We start from the raw sequence: 13,295 nt of genomic DNA on the forward strand, positions 1-13,295 counted from the left end.
CCTATACCTTCCACCCTTCACCTTAAATTTATGTCACCTTGTAACACTCTGTTGTACCCGGGGAAAAAGTTTCTGACTGTCTACTCTATCTATTCCTCTGATCATCTTATAAACCTCTATCAAGTCACCCCTCATCCTTCGCCATTCCAACGAGAAAAGGCCTAGCACTCTCAACCTATCCTCGTACGACCTATTCTCCATTCCAGGCAACATCCTGGTAAATCTTCTCTGCACCCTCTCCAAAGCTTCCACATCTTTCCTAAAGTGAGGCGACCAGAACTGCACACAGTACTCCAAATGTGGCCTAACCAAAGTCCTGTACAGCTGCAAAATCGCTTCACGACTCTTGAAATCAATCCCTCTGCTAATGGATGCTAATACACCATCGGCCTTCTTACAAGCTCTTTCCACCTGAGTGGCAACTTTCAAAGATCTATGTACGTAGACCCCAAGATCCCTCTGTTCCTCCACCTGACTAAGAACCCTACCGTTAACCCTGTATTCCGCATTCTTATTTGTTTTTCCAAAATGGACAACCTCACACTTGGCAGGGTTGAACTCCATCTGCCACTCCTCAGCCCAGCTCTGCATCATATCTAAGTCCCTTTGCAGCCAACAACAGCCCTCCTCACTGTCCACAACTCCACCAATCTTCATATCATCTGCAAATTTACTGACCCAAAAGAAGGTAAAATACTCCAGTGTTTTCATTGCAATAAAGTAGGCTACATGAAATCACAGTGTTGGTAGGCTAGGAAAAAGCCAGATGTAGGAAAACAGGACCAGTCTGGGAGTTTTGTTGGAATAGTAACAGAAAGCACAGTGGAAGCTAGAAAACTGCAGCAGAGTGTACAAGCTGGAGGTTGGTTTAGGAGGAAGTGCTGATCTGCTTCAAAAATATACCTGCAAAGGTAAAATTTATTCATGTAGGCCAGGAGTAACAGGTAAAGAGATTAAATGTTAAGGGACACAGGACCCTCTCAGTCTGTGATGTTGAAGGATGAGGAGATCTGTACTCTTGATGGACTACTGCCAGAAAAGGTACTGGTAACGGGAGTTGATGGTGAGACAAAAAGTGCTCAATTATGTAAAGTGAGGCTAGAGAGTCCAGAGAAGAATGGAGAATTTGTGGTAGGAGCACTGCACAAACTCTCAGGTTCAGGAATACAATTTGCCTTGCAAATGATATAGCCAATTCACCGGTAGCTGTGCTGCCTGACGTGGTTGAAAAGCCATTGGAGACTCAAGCAACTGAAGCAATGTATGGTTTTCACCCTGGAATCAGGGAAGTACTGTAATGAGGTCACAGAGTCACCAGTTGAAACAGGAGAGATCAAAGGATATGGATAAGGAAGCTGAAATGGCAGTAGGAGACACTGTGATTGATCAGATAGTTGAGACAAAAACCAGAGCAAATAGGTAATCATGGAAATATCTTTAGATCTGCAAAACTCATTGAGTTACAGCAGAATGATGAAAATTTAAAACAGATGCATCAAAAGGCATAGACAGAGAAGGAATCTGAATGTATCCCTGGGCGATATTACAGGAAACAGTTTTCATAATGAGGAAATGGAGACCATCACAAATTCAAGCGGATGGGAAATGGTCAGAAATGCATCAAATTGTCTTGCCAGTAGGGTATGGAAGGGAGATGTTGCGAGTGGCACATGAGCTACTACTTGGAGGTCAGTTAGGAGTGAGGAAAACACAGGTGAAAATACAAAGACATTACTACAGGCCTAGACTGGACATGGATGTAATTGAATTTTGCCAAATGTATCATACATATCAGGTAATTGGAAAGTCACAGGTGGTAACAAAATCTGCACCTTTATTACCTATTCTAGCATTTGAGGAATCTTTTACAAGAATCTTAATTTATTGAGTAGGCTCCCTATCCAAACAAAAAGTGGGAATCAGTATTTGTTGACAATAATGGCTGTATCGATTAGATTTCCAGAGGCTGTTCCATTACACAATATCATAGCTAAAAGGACTGCAGAGGAATTACTCAAATTTTTTACTAGATGCAGACTATCAATAGAGAAACAGTCAGATCAAGGGTCACAGTTCACATTCAAACTATTCAAAGAAGTAATGGGCAGCTTAGGAATAAAACAATTCAAATGTACTGCATACCATCCAGAATCACAGGGATCGCTAGAAAGGTTGCATCAAACGCTAAAGAACATGTCGAGGGCTTATTAGCAGGAATATCCAGATGATTGGGATAAGGGAATTCTGTTGGTGCTTTTTGCAATAAGAGATGCACCAAATGAATCAATCAAATTCATTTGAGCTAGTTTTTGGGAATGAAGTGAGAGGACTATTAAAATTGATTAAGGAGAAGTTAGTAGAGGAGAAGTCAGAATTCAGAGGACTACATGTCAAATTTTACAGAACGATTAAATAGAGCTGGGGAATTGGCTTGACAGCATTTAGAAGTATCGCAGCGGACAATGGAACAAGAAGTGGACAAGAAATAAAAAAATCTCAATTTTGCTATTGAGGATAAGATATTGGTGTTACTTCTAGTAATAGGTGAATCTTAATGTAGTTGTTCATGTTTTCATGTTTATAGTCAGTGAATGTATATGAATGTTTTAGGGTACAAAATGCTATTTTTTTGAGTTTTGAAAAATGAAGCCATCTGTGGATATCGATGGTTCATTTTTTTTAAGGGGCTGTGGTATCACAATGTTGGTCTTTTCACAAGGTTACTATGGCCTTGAGTTGTTTCCAGAGAGGGGTAATTGGCCAGACTCCAATTAGGCTGGGTTTGAAAAGTTTATTGGGGCCCTTTTTGTCTATCGCTAACAGATAATGGCTCCAGCCTAAGACTTTCATGTCTTAAAAAATGGTATCATCAAAGGGAAGTGGCCAGCTAACAGTATAGATGGCCTTCATTTAGATTAGAGTTTTGGATTCAGTTCAGCAGCTGTGTGTGAAGAAAGGTTGTTGGGGCAAGTCCAGCTGGGTACTCCCTCTCTCTCTAAATTCAAACCCATAACCCCTGGTTTGTCTCATTTTTACTCTATCTGCTAAGGGATGTGTTTATGTTGCGAGTATTTTCGGAACACCGTCATTAAGTCAGGGTAGTCTGTCAGGTTTTGGATAGGATAAGTTAGTTGGTCTTCTATTTTCTGTTCTTTGTGTTTCATTCTATAATTTTGTCAATAAATTCTGTTTGTTTAAAACTTGGCAGTTGGATCAGCTAATTCACTCCGGGAATATCCACTGGACACTTACTTAAAACAAATAGCAAAGTTATGGTCTGGGCTCCCTGCTTAAAAATATTTTGAGGGATCTGGCCTGGTTCATAACATTATAATAATATTGCGTATAACATTTCTAAATAGGGGGCTGTTCAATGTATTGCAATTAGGTATTTTGATGATGGATATTAAATGAGGATTCATCTGTGATTTAGTATATAGCAGCAGCCTCTGCAACTGGAGGGCACTGCAGTGACTGGACTGCATCATTAGCCCAGGAATTACATTCAATTTATCTGTGATAAGTTCCCTTTGACCATTTGATTTTTGTTACAGTGTTCCTATGAGGGGCTATTGCTGGAGTAGGTTAGCTCAGTTGGCAAGATAGCTGGAATGTAATGTAAAGTAGTACCAACAGCTTGGGTTCAATTTCTGCACCTTCACTACTGTAAAGGACTCTCCTTCTCAACCTTTCCCTTCACATCTGCCATGGTGATTCTCAAATTAAACCACTACCAGTTGCTTTCTTTAATGAGTGAGTAGAATTATAATGACTTTATCCTTAAATTTTTGTTAATTTAGTGTTCAAGAGTATACACGTGAAAACATTTTCAAAAGAATTTTTGAGTGTGTGTATATTAGATTACTTACAGTGTGGAAACAGGCCCTTCAGCCCAACACACATACATGGAACAGAGTTCAACTGTCTGCCCTTCTTTTAATCATATATGTTTAGACAGGGAGCATGCTGTTTGAGTTTCCCTGAAACTGGTAAGTGTTGCAGGTTGGAATACATAATGAGCTCTGGGAATGACAATTTTCTAAACAAGTTTCCAGCGAAGCTTTTATTTGAGTTAGTTTTTAATTTTGTTTACAGGTCCCCCTTAAGAGATTGTTCTTAGTTTATTTATTTTATTTGCTCAAAAGGGTAACAGCTGCAGAATGAGAGGATGGTTGTAGTTTTGGAGACCAATGATATATAATGAATAGTCTCTAAATAAAAGATTACAAGTGTGTAAGCTGACTTTAATCTTCTATCTTTCAGCATCTGCTTATCTGAGTTATAAATGATCTCATCAGATAAAAAATTCTATCTGTCTGTCACATGGAATCATGATAACTTTTCTTCTGAAGCTATATCTCAGGAAGAAAAGAGCAATCCATTTAAAAACATCTATAATCTGTCTGCAGTAATTAGCCACTCGGCCTCTCCAAAGGTCACAGGGTGCTTTACCAGGACAGCTCCAACTCAGACCACAACCAGGCTGCCAGAAATTAGGGAAGAGACCCAAGATCTTCATTACCGTAGATTATCATGAAGATAGGAATTGGCTTGCTAGAGGGAAGGATGAAATTGACATTCACTGCCCTGTCTTGATTTTTGGGGAATTGGGAAGGTGAAGTACCCTCTCCTTTACACATTCCTGCTTGATGAAAGGTGCTCACTTGCACCTCGCAGTCTGCTCCTGTATTGGTGGTGGTGGTGGTGGTGGTGGTGCGGTGGGGTGTAGTATTCAATGCTGTCCAAGTTTTCCACTGAAAAGTGTGTGAGTATGCAAATAGAATTTGGGTATGGTGGCAATGCCCCACATAGACAAATAGCCTAGTAGCACTCACCATCTGTTCTCATGCCTGGGAGAATGATAATGCACATGACATCTAAGGATCATTCAATACACCATTCAGGTAGGCAACAACTCTTCAAGGCTCCCTGGATAGACCTTCTAAACCTGCTATAAGCATCTGGAGAATGATGACTGAGGCAAAGTGCTAGCCAGGACAAGAGTCATAAAGATCATCTCAATACCAGAACCTGGGAGAAAAGACCAACTGAATTGTCTTTTCAACTTCTTTCTCCATCTGCCTATAACCTATTTTACCTGTTGTTTGTCTGCAAGTCTGTGCGTGCATAAATGGAGGTTTATAAGGTTTTCAGTAATTGTGTTATATGCATGATGGTTTATAACTGTTTACCCGTAGCTAGAGTCGAATTACTTATAATAAATAGGAACTCTTGTTAAGTACAGAAACCTGGTCTGTGCTTTCTATTGACTTAGCTCTGAAAATCTGGTAAATTGGGAACTTTACACAAGTTATAAAACCTTTAACTTGTGTTACAACACTGGGAAAAAAGGCCTTGGGTTTCAGGATGCTTCTTCAGTGTGGTATAACATAGAATGAACATGAATACTTGTGCAGGGTGTATAATGTTGATATCAAGCTATGAAATTATTTCAATCCCCAGTACTTAAAAAATAGATGCTTGTGTCATGGTGAAGAAAATAAAAACTCAAGCTTGAAGTTATTGAAAGTCTCAGGCATTAGTTTTTTAAAAAATGCTTACGTTTGAAAAAAAGTTGAAAAAAAGTTTCTTTCAGCATTTGCATTAACTATTTGCTGACATTTCTGAAAAACTCCCATTGCGTTCTTAAAAATATGTGGCCACTTTCCATAACCTACAATAATTTCAGCAGGGAGTCCACTTTAATAACTCAAAAAGATTATTAAAGGATTAATTGTCTTTAGTATGTGGATATTAGTTGTTTTTTGGTTTTTATAAAGATTAAATATTTTAAGGGACTTAAAAGCTTAGAATGGACTCTATGGTACGAGTTTTATTTTAAACTAATAGATATTCAGACCATTTTGAAAAATAAAATTATTCTTTCGTGGGATGTATGCACGGCTGGCAGTATTTGTTACTCACCCATAATTGTTCTTGAACTGAGTGGCTTGTAAGGTCACTTCCCCTTCATGTCAATCATTGAGTTTCATACCTCATATTGGCTGCACCATATAAGGTCAACAGATTTCCTTCCTCAAAACACATTAGTGATCCCAATGGGGTGTTTTTCCCCCACAATTGAAGACAGTTTTATAGTCAAGCATCACTAGGACTAATCTTCAACTCCAGATTTTCTTAATTTAATTTCTTAAACCACATTCCTGTGCATTAACCTGGGTCTTTGAAATTACCATGAAGCCATCATTACCCTATTATTTTTATCTCATCTCAACTGATTAAATCATCCTGCATTCATCAGCACATTTTGGAAACTTAACACACATTCTCAAACCAAGGGAATTTTTTACTTTCAAAATAATATGGGTAAATATGTTACTCACATTATTTTGTACTAGTGTGTACTAGTCCAATAGGAACATTGTGTTTTGTAATGGAATCTAAATATATAACATGGGCAAATGTCATTTCAGACTTTGGTAAACAACTTTTAAATTGCTTATACAAATATCATGGGATCTAGCTGGTAATTCTCAATGAATATAAATGGGAAATTCATTTCTAAGAAAGATTTATGAAAGACTATTTCTTAGTCTATCTGTCTCGATAATCAAGCTGACTTTCTGCAGAAAGATGTTAATGAAACAATTAAACTAGGTTATTGTGTACCTCTTCAGCCCGTTGAGCCTGTGTGTGATTCTCCAGGAAGCTGCCCTCCAACACTGTGCCCACAATAGTGAGCCCTTTCCCAGCCTTGAGTTGGCAAGTGAAAGTCAGAAGCTGTGGATGTTTGACATTTTGGTCTTGGTCCACCTTTACAAGTACCAGAAGCTGGGGCCTACAAGTAAACCAAATTATTTTGGTTAATTCAACAAAAGAACATAACCAAACAGAACAATTTTGTATTTAGAACATATGTTTTCCCAATAGCTGGAACTGAGTACTCAGTGTAATCCATTCCACAACGCTTTGTTGGAGAAATAAAAGATTCATTAATTCATGGGGACCAATTGTGCTTACACCCAAAATAGTCCATGATTCAATCACTTCAGTCAAGTAACACAACAAAATGCATATAGAACAAATGTTTTCCTGACAAACGGCATTATTCTGACCAGTTTACAAATTTAAAGATGCCTTATGAATTCCCTCACTGTTAATGGTTGACAGTTATGTGTTGAAGATATTAACCCCTTACAGTTTTGCTCAACAAAGATATTCAAAGCTAAATTGGCTACTAACCTCCAGTTCTTGGTGTGTGGAGGACCTTCTTCAAGCCTGAGCAGAGCATACCGGGCTGCACTGAGGGACAGACCACGGATTCCATCTCCCCATTCTTTTTCAGCTCTACAGGAAAGAAATAAGGATCAGCAAACCATTCTGCCTCATACTTTCATTTGGCTAAATCACACACACCTAATGTATGGTCAACTATTACTTTCTGACTAGACAGTAGTGAGATGACAAAGTAAAGATGTCATATACTTTAGGGCTGCTGTCTCACAGGAGAGCGATGACTTGTAGTGAGTTGAACCTAAGAGTCACCTCACCTCAGGTGATAGGTGAGGTTAAGAGGTGGAACCATAATGGTGACCTCAGGTGGTGTGGGACTTGATCCAACTGCTGTTGAAATTGCTCTGTATCACAAACCAACCGAGCTAATGAACCCCCTACAGTATAATACACTGTGCACAATATATACATTGCTTAGACTGTTCCTCTGTCAAGGAAAACAATCTGTATGGCAGGATCTGTCATTTGATTGTGATCTGCCAAGGTTAAATATCATTAGAGTTGGTTTCATTGTTTTACTGATATTATTGTATCTGATGCATCAATCAAATAGGCAAAGTTATTCCATTTTGATCCCATTGCTGGTCTGTTTAGTTTTCATTGAATTACTGAAGCAGTTGCTGTGAACTCCTTTGGCTCAAATTTTATTCACACAATTTGTGACAACATGGCCCTTCATATCCACCTGTCAAAGTGGGGGATAACCCTGGTTCAATGAAAAGTGCCAGGAATTGTAACAATGTCAATGAAGTGTCAACGGTGAACCTATTTTCCTGTCCCTAAACGATGCATCATGTGATAGATACAGCTAAATGATCCCACAACTAATGGATCAGGTTTAATTTCTGCAGCCCTGTTGCATCAAATCATGAATGGACTGGACAATTAAACAACTCAACAGTGGAGGAGCCTCCACAAACATTCCAATCCTCAATGACAGGATGTCAAATGCATCAGTGTAAAATAATTTTTGCAGGCTAAAGAACCCGTAGCAATGTTCAGCCAGAAGTGCTGAGTGGCTGATCCATCCTAACATCCTCAGATGCCAGTCTTCAGCCAGTTTGATATCAAGAACTGCCTTGAGAAACTGGATACTATAAAGGTTATGAGTCTTGAGTACATTCTACCAATAGTACTGAAGACATGTGCTCCAAAACTTGCCACTTTCTAAGCCAACCTGTCCCAGTAGAGATTAAACTCTTACAAGTAACTGAAAATGTGGAAAATTGCCCAGGAATGTCCTCTGTGCTAAAAGCAGGATGAATCCAAAGCCAAAAAATTCTGGTCCCTCTGTCAACACTTGCTCATCAATAAAGAGATGGAAGGGATGACCCACAGAGCTATCCCGTAGCATTCGTTTAACAGCAAGCTGTTCAATCATGTCCACTTGTGTTTCATCAGAGTCACTCAACTCCTGAATTCATTATAGCCTTGGTTCAAACCTGGACAAAAAAGGTGGACTTCATGGTGAGGTGAAAGTGACCACCCTTGATATCAAGGCTGCATTCAACAAAAGTGTGGCATTGAGGATCCTTGGAAAAAACTAGAGTCAAATGGGAATCAGTGGAAATGCTTTCTGCTAGTTGCATTCACACCTGGCATGATGGAATATCATTGTAGTTGTTGATGTCAGTGATCTCAGCTCCAGGACAACACTGCAGGACAAAATATTATCCTAGGCCCAAACATCTTCAGTTCTTTCATCAATGATCTTCTGTCCATCATAAGATCAGAAGTGGAGATGTTCACTGATATTTGTACAATGTTCAGCAGCATTCATGATTCCTCAGATACTGAAGTAGTCTGTGTCCAATTGCAGCAAGATCTGTACAATAACTAGGCTCGAGCTGATGAATGTCAAGTAACATTTGCGCTACACAGGTGGTAGCCAATGACCAATAGAGAAAGTGTAACAATTGTACCATGACATTCAATGGCATTTACCATTATTAAATACCATTACCACTGTCAACATCTTGAGGGTTACCATTGACCTGACACTAACTGGGCTAACTATATAAATACTGTAGCTACGGAGCAAAAGGCTAAGAATACTGCAGCAAGTAACTCATCATGTCCCTCTGTAAAACTTGTTCATAATTTACAAAGCACAAGTTGGGAGTATGAGGGAGTACTCTCCAATTGCCTGGATGAGTGCAGCTCCAGCAACACTCAAGAAGCTTGATATCGTCCAGGACAAAGCAACCAAATTGAATGGCACCACATCCATCAACTTGAGCATTCATTGCTTCCATCACTGATAGAATTATCATGGGGGATTTTAAACTATATGTCAATTGGTCAAACCAGCTCGGACAGGGTAGCCTTGAGCAGGAACTCATTGAGTGTATCTACGATAGGTTTTTTGAACAGGATGTAATTGAACCAACGAGGGAGCAAGCTACCCTAAATCTTGTCCTGTGTAACGAGACAGGAATAATTAATGAACTCGTAGTTAGAGATCCTGTTGGAATGAGCGATCATGGTATGGTTGAATTACGAATACAGATGGAGAGTGTGAGGATAAAATCCAATACCTGTGTGCTGTGCTTAAACAAGGAAGACTACAATAGAATGAGTGAGGACCTGGCTACAAAGATTTTGTGGTGGGACAGTTGATGAGCAGTAAGGACTTTCAAAACAATTTTTCAAAGTGCTCAGCAAAGGTATATTCCAGTGAAAAGGAAGGACTGTAAGAAAAGGGATAATCTGCCTTGGATGTCTAAGGAAATAAGGGAGGCTTTCAAATTGAAAGAGAGGGCATACAAAGTGGCCAAGAACATCATGAAACATAAAGACTGGGGAAAACTTTAAAGGTCACAGAAAGCCACAAAAAGAGCTTTAAGGAAAAGTAAGATAGAATGTGAGAAAAAACTAGCACATAATATAAAGACAGATAGCAAAAGTTTCTAGAAATATATAAAATGAAAAAAAGAGTGGCTTAAGTAATTACTGGTCTTTTAGAGGATGAGAAGGGACATTTAATTACGGGGGGACATGATAAAATGGCTGAGGCGTTGAACAGGTCTTTTGTATCATCTTCACAGTGAAGGACACTAATAACATGCCAGTAAGTGACAAAGAGACGAATGTAGGTGAGGACCTGGAAACAATAATTGTTATGGAAGAGGAAGTATTGGGCAAGCTAATGGAGCTAAGGATAGACAAGTCTCCTGACCCTGATGGAATGCATCACAGGGTACCAAAAGAGATGGTGGGAGAAATAGCAAGTACACTGGTAGTAATTTTTCAAACTTCACTGGACTCTGGGGCAGTCCCAACAGATCAGAAAACAGCAAATGTGATACCATTGTTTAAAAAGGGAGGTAGACAAATGATGGGAAATTATAGACTGGTTAGCTTAACATCTGTTGTGGGGAAAATGCTTGAGTCGATTAGCAAAGAAGAAATAGCATCTCGATAGGAATTGTCCCATTGGCTAGAAATAGCATGGATTTATGAAAGGTAGGTCATGCTTAACTAATCTTTTGGAATTCTTCAAAGACATTACGAGCAAAGTGGACAATGGGAACCTGGTGGATGTAGTGTACCTAGATTTCCAAAAGACCTTCAACAAGGTGCTGCACAAGAGGCTGTTGCATAAGATAAAGATGCATGGCATGATGGGTAAGGTATTAACATGGATAGAGGATTGGTTGACTAACAGGAAGCAAAGCGTGGGGATATATGAGTACTATTCTGGCTGATAATCAGTGTCTAGTGGTGTGCCTCAGTGATCAGTGTTGTGGCACCAATTATTCACAATTTATATAGATGCTTTGGAGGGGATGATGTGGTGTGGTCAAAGTTTGCAGATGACACTAAGATCAGTGGCATTGCAAAGTGTGCAGAGGATTGTGAAACCTTGCAGAGAAACATAGATACTTTAAGTGAGTGGGCAAAGGTTTGACAGGTGGAATACAATGCTAATAAATGTGAAGTCATCCACTTTGGTAGGAGTAACAGTAAAAAGGATTATTACTTGAATGGTAAAACATTAGCATGCTGCTATGCAGAATGGATCTGGGTGTCCTTGTGCATGAATCACAGAAGGTTGGTCTGCAGGTACAATAAGTAATTAGGAAGGCAAATAGAATTTTATCCTTCATTGCTAAAGGGATTGAGTTTAAAAGCGGGGGGATTATGTAGCAGCTGTACAGGGTGGTGAGGGCACACCTGGAGTATTGTGTGCTGTTTTGGTCTCCTTACTTGAGAAAGAATGTACTGGCACTGGAGGAGGTTCACTAGGTTGATTCTGGAATTGAGGGAGTTGGCTTATGAGGAGAGACTTTGTAGACAGGGATTATATTCATTGATAAAGAGAGGATCTTATGGCAACATATAAAATTAAGGAGGGAATAAATAAGATAGAAGTAGAGAGGATGTTTCCACTGGCAAGTAAAACTAGGATGAGAGGGCATATCTTCAAGATCAGAGGGAGCAGGTTTATGAATGAATTGTGAAGAAATTTCTTCACCCAGAGGGTTGTAAATCTATGGAATTTCTTGCCCAGTGAAGTAGTTGATGCTTTTAAAGCTAAGATAGATTTTTTTTGAACAATAAAGGAATTAAGGTCTATCGTGAGAACATGGGTAGGTGGAGCTGAGTCTACGCAAAGATCAGCCATGATCTTGTTGCATTGTGGGGCAGGCTTGAAGGGCCAGATGGCCTTTTCTTGTTCCTAGTTCTTATGTTCTATGTACTCAGTAACAGCACCATCTACTATGTAAGAGATGCAATTCAGCAACTCACTAAGTTTCCTTAGACAGCACCTTTCAAACTTATGATTTCTACTATTGAGAAGAATAAGGGCAGAGATACATGGTAAACTACCATCCGCAAATCCTACTTCAAGTCACTCGTCATATGGATTTGAAAATATACTGTTGTTCTTTCACTGTTATTGAGTCTAAATCCTGGAACTCCCTTCTTAATAGCATTGTAGGAGCAATTAAATGGTAGAGGTAAAATTCCCATCGTCTGACCCGACCACGGGGCTGCTGTCCCATTGGTAGTGACAGAGAGAAAGATATAGAGAGATAGTGAGAGAGGGAGAAAGAGAGAGGTGACTAGTAATGGTTTAACCTGAGGGTCACAGCACTTCAGGCGAGGGGAGAGGTTGAGAATAGAAGTCCTTCATGGTAACATCAGCTGGTGCAAGATTGGCCCTATGTTGTTGGAGTCACTCTGCAATTCAAACTAGCCATCCAGCCAACTGAGCTAAATGTCCCTTCGATGCATCTATAGCAAATGAATGGTATTTCAAGAAGGCAATTCACTAACACTTCCTCAAAGATAATATATGGATGGGCAATAAATGTTGGGGACACCAGTGAAGAGTGCATTCCCTGAATGAATAAAACACAAATGACATTCAGAGCTATGGGATCTAAATTTGGATTTGACTAATGCAGAAAAGAATGCTATTAAGATTTGCTGAGCAATTAGGAATGAAAGCTGAAACACACTTAAAATGTGAAGCTTAATAAGTGAAAATTTAAACAATCTCCAAAAAATATGGTACAATTCATATTCATAGCCATTGTTTTGGTCATCTACAATTCATGGCATTTAGCCAGAATCCATAGACCATTTTGTGAGTAGATGCAGAAAATGAACTCATTGCTTGAGTTTTCAGATTAGAAGCTAGCAAACAGAATCACATCCACCACCCTGGAGGTTTTTCAGCAAAATTCGCTAGACAAACCCATGACTTACAGCATGAAAGAGCTACTGAAGGATAAAATAAAAGCAATGCTCATTGGTCAGCAAAGTTTATAGGTCCTAAATAGAAACTTGGTGGTTGATACCAATCACTACGAACATCTAAACATAGCAAGACATGTGAAAGGTGTGTCTTTCTGCATGTTCCAAGGAAATGTCCAGTTTTCAATCAATTTTGCAAGTGCCATATAGCAGAAAAGAACATTGGCAGAGGCAGAACATGGGAGCAAAGGCTGATGCAGCTACAAAGAGTTGTGAACTGACCCAAATAAACCACACAAGAGGCATATCTTCAAGCTATATTAAAGATCACCTGG

The 13,295-nt window shown here is 39.3% G+C and overlaps 1 protein-coding gene across 1 annotated transcript in view; it reads right to left on the minus strand.

Moving 5' to 3' along the window:
• LOC132822645 (solute carrier family 12 member 5-like) overlaps positions 1 to 13,295 on the minus strand; it is a 340,455-nt gene that overhangs the window by 26,676 nt on the left and 300,484 nt on the right. Inside the window, exons 17-18 of the mRNA XM_060835891.1 lie at positions 7,204 to 7,308; positions 6,631 to 6,799 (exon numbers count right to left, since the gene is read on the minus strand). Of these exons, the coding sequence (XP_060691874.1) occupies positions 6,631 to 6,799; positions 7,204 to 7,308 (274 nt within the window). The remainder of the gene's footprint in view (positions 1 to 6,630; positions 6,800 to 7,203; positions 7,309 to 13,295) is intronic.

The sequence above is a fragment of the Hemiscyllium ocellatum genome, chromosome 15, assembly GCF_020745735.1.
Source record: "Hemiscyllium ocellatum isolate sHemOce1 chromosome 15, sHemOce1.pat.X.cur, whole genome shotgun sequence".
In the NCBI taxonomy this organism is placed as follows: domain Eukaryota; kingdom Metazoa; phylum Chordata; class Chondrichthyes; order Orectolobiformes; family Hemiscylliidae; genus Hemiscyllium; species Hemiscyllium ocellatum.